Source organism: Lathyrus oleraceus, chromosome 2 (genome assembly GCF_024323335.1).
Source record: "Lathyrus oleraceus cultivar Zhongwan6 chromosome 2, CAAS_Psat_ZW6_1.0, whole genome shotgun sequence".
NCBI classification, from domain to species: Eukaryota; Viridiplantae; Streptophyta; class Magnoliopsida; order Fabales; family Fabaceae; genus Lathyrus; species Lathyrus oleraceus.
Genome location: NC_066580.1, coordinates 98411192 through 98414974, shown reverse-complemented (window position 1 = coordinate 98414974; position 3783 = coordinate 98411192). Strand labels below are relative to the sequence as shown.

The 3783-nt window shown below is 31.0% G+C and overlaps 1 protein-coding gene across 1 annotated transcript; it reads left to right on the top strand.

Moving 5' to 3' along the window:
* Positions 1-405: 405 nt before the first annotated feature.
* LOC127121169 (putative transcription factor bHLH086) lies at positions 406-2240 on the top strand. The gene is made up of 5 exons (XM_051051751.1): positions 406-1137; positions 1223-1330; positions 1421-1486; positions 1607-1672; positions 1793-2240. The coding sequence occupies exons 1-5, from the start codon at positions 526-528 to the stop codon at positions 1892-1894; spliced, it is 954 nt and encodes a 317-aa protein (XP_050907708.1). The 5' UTR covers positions 406-525; the 3' UTR covers positions 1895-2240.
* The last annotated feature ends 1543 nt before the right edge of the window (positions 2241-3783 follow it).

Genomic DNA, 3783 nt, shown 5'->3' with positions numbered 1-3783 from the left:
ATTATTATGAAAACTCTTGATACAAACTACTAGTATTTTATCTTAGACAGTTGAATAAGTAATTATGATCCAGTTCCAGAGAAGCGACAGCTGCACAGAATGTTAATACATATATAGTATATGTAAACAGAATTTGAGTCCACGTGCTTAACTAATACATAGGAAGCATATCAGAAGCTACCATTAATAGCTTCATGCATTAATCCTAATGGAATCAGAGACAGAATAATACGTGGTTTTGGCTAAGGTTCCGCCGTTTCTAACGCTAATTTTGCTGTGTTTTTTTATATGATGATGATGATCCATAAGGGACCACATAAATATATTTTAGTATAAAGTTTTGATTTATTGTTCCCCTATAGTTATGATTTCAGTTCAAGTATCAATTATTACTTCAATCTCTAATAAAAAATTACTAGTTGGTTTGAATGTTTAGACATCTATAAAGACTCTTCCTTCACTAGTTGTCCCTTCCCAAACAAACCTTATTTGGATTGTTTTGTATTTGTTTCATCACCCTCTTTAATGGCACTGACCAACAACAATATTCTATATAGTTCTATCCTTAACACCAAGTTTCAATCTTGTGTTTTTGATGAGGCAGCAATGGAGATTAACAATGTTATGTCTCGTGGTATCAATGAAGAAGAAGAAGAAGATGGTTCACAAAGCAATGAATCAGCTTCAGCTTCTACTCATTCTCCTACGCTATGTGATAATACCAAAAAAGGGTATGTTTATAACAATACAAGCTACGAACTTGAAGAAGATGAGTCTTTGATTAACTTCAAAGGTAATGATGATGAGTATTATGAGAATCTCATGCAAGGTAGTGAATCTTTGCTTAGCTTTCAGCAGAGCTGGAATATGGTCTCTAGTGACAACAGTTTGCAGCAATGGAATCATCTTAGTCCTAAAAGCATCACAAACTTGTGCATGGTTCAAGGTTTCAATAGCTTTGAAACTTCTAGTGGAAGCTATGGATCCATATTAAATAGTGCTAAAGAGAAGCAAAATGGTGAAAGTTCATGTGGGTGGTTATATTCTGATCCAAATGTCCCTTGTGATGATGATGATAGGTTAATAAAAGAGTCGGAAACTCATGATTCTGTCGCGAAGAAGCGTTATTCTTCGATGGTAATGCATCCTTATTTAAGCAAAATTCTTCTACCTTTTTAGAACTAGTCCTTTGAGAAAATTGAGATGAGATTTGTGTTTACAGGGAGAGAACATGCAACCTGCTAATGCAAAGAAGCCATGCACAAATGCAAGTAAAGCGGCCAAACCGAAGTCAAATCCATCCAAAGATCCTCAAAGTGTTGCTGCCAAGGTTTGCTTCAAACTCAAGTTATATCATGTTTCGATTGCAATTTAAGCAATCTCTTAAATACTTAGTGTTAATAGAATGTTTGTATCACAGAATAGAAGAGAGAGAATAAGTGAGAGACTCAGGATCCTACAAGAACTTGTTCCCAATGGTTCCAAGGTAGATTTGATCAAACTAGTCCTCAAAATTAAGTTACTTTCTTTGCACTACTTTGACAAAATCTTTGTATGTTTTACATGTTAAAATTATATTTTATTCTGATATTGATGAACTTTATAGGTTGATTTGGTTACCATGTTGGAAAAAGCAATTAGTTATGTGAAGTTTCTTCAATTGCAAGTCAAGGTGAGGAGACTTGAGCACAATGCACTAAAATTATTACATATCGATATGTCTGAGTCGGTATCAGTATCATATCTGGAATCTATGTCTCTCAAATTAAGTTCATTGTTTTTGATGGTTCAGGTGTTGGCAGCTGATGAATTTTGGCCAGTGAATGGTGGAAAAGCTCCTGACATTGGTCAAGTAAAACAAGCCATTGATGAAATTCTTTCATCTCAAAGATGATTTGAACATTATGGATGGATCCATGAAAATAAATGCCATCATAATTCAAACAAAACAAGCCTTTCTCTCAAGGGAGTTTTAGAAATTCAGAATACATAACCTTTTCTAATTTGTTAGCTTCTAAATTCATATGTGTATTATTTACAAAGTATCTACTTGTCTCTAAGTTGTACTTTTGTTTGTACTACTACTAGTACTAATTAAGTGGTGTTGGAAATGTTTATGAAAAATATCTTATTACTCCTTAAATAATTGTATTAAGATAGTGTATGAGATTATGTTGGATTTAATATTATCATGGGAAAAGGGCAAAGCTATACTAAATAATATTTTTGTTTGACTTTTATATGTGAAGAATATTAAGACTGAGTGACCTGTCTAATAAAGTTGTCATATGGTGGTTGAAATATTTTGGTGGATGAATAGTATACATCATAACATGCTTCAAAATTTAAATAAGATGACAATTGATGATATATAAATGAGAAAAATAATATTTTTTAGAGCAACTTTATTTTATAGGTTTTCTTATCAATTAATATTAGTGTGCAGTGGGGTATTGTCTGTTTTATTAATAAACAATGAAATTTGTAAAGTTTTATATAATTGTTTTTTCCATCCTATAATAAATGATGAACTTATTAAAATATTTGTTTTAGAATATTTTTAAACTTTTAATAGAACATTTTTTAATTTAAGTAATACTACTTTTAGTACTTTATGATAATATTTTATATTTTATATTTATAGTAATGATAAATACATCACCATTTAATTAATAATGATAATTTTTAAGAAAAAAATTATTATCTCTTTCAATTTATTTTTAAGAGGGTATACAATTATGTCAGATACGATCTTTAACGGAAATTTTTATTTACTATTTAGAATGTCTTAAAATACTTTTTTTTAATAAGTAAAAAAAATATTAATAGAGTATAAAGGATATTTTATCCATCAAATAATACGGATTATAATCAGTTCTTAGAAAGATAAGACAAATTACTAATGTTCCATTCAAATAAATTACAGTCATCAAAATCTGTAAATTTTACTATCACTCATTTCCAAAAAAGATGTAAAAGATCGACAAACATCTTCATTACATCAACTAACCTATCTAGAAATAATAATTTGTTTCTACTAAGCTAAAGTAACCAGCTATTTAAAAGCCAAAATAGACCACTAAACTTCTTAACAACTTTTCTTTTAGAACTCAAAATGAAAGAGTAGAAATAAGTCTCCATTGAATCATCTTCACTGAAGTTGTCTACTTCCAACCAAGTCGAAAGCAAACTCCATAGAGCTTTCGCCATCGGACAATGACATAACAAATGGATACAAATTTCTTCTTCAACAAAATAGTGAGGGCATCAAGTTTCACCAATGACATGTATTCTATTTAGTTCCATCCTAGTCGGAACAATATTACGCATGATTGTCCACCCAAACAAGAGAAATTTTCTAGGTGCTTTCAACATCCACAAATGTCATTCAAAACCTATTGGCAGATGGAATTTACTATTGTACATGCATTAATCAAATCGAAGAGTCACCGATAAAATATTTAATCGAGAACCATTTTGAATCCCTCAACCACAAAAACGTATCGGGTTCGCTTTGACAAACTGACGTTCTGCATAGCTAATTTTAGATCAGTCGATTGATGTCTTCCTACAAGAGACAATAAATCATTATTTATCCCCAAATTCCATATCCAACCTGTATCGGTCTTGTACCACCCATTTTTCTACCCCAAAATACTTAACATATAATCAGAGTAAATAAACATACATATAAACAAAAGGGCGTCACATCGACGTTTTCGAAAACTAAAAGCTTTCAAACACCAACATCATTCATCATCAATACACAATACACCTGGTCAT

Coding starts and splice junctions, on each gene's coding strand:
- LOC127121169 (XM_051051751.1), top strand. CDS start 526: ATGGCACTGACCAACAACAATATTCTATATAGTTCTATCCTTAACACC. Junction 1,138..1,222: donor AGAAGCGTTATTCTTCGATG/GTAATGCATCCT, acceptor TTGTGTTTACAG/GGAGAGAACATGCAACCTGC. Junction 1,331..1,420: donor CTCAAAGTGTTGCTGCCAAG/GTTTGCTTCAAA, acceptor TTTGTATCACAG/AATAGAAGAGAGAGAATAAG.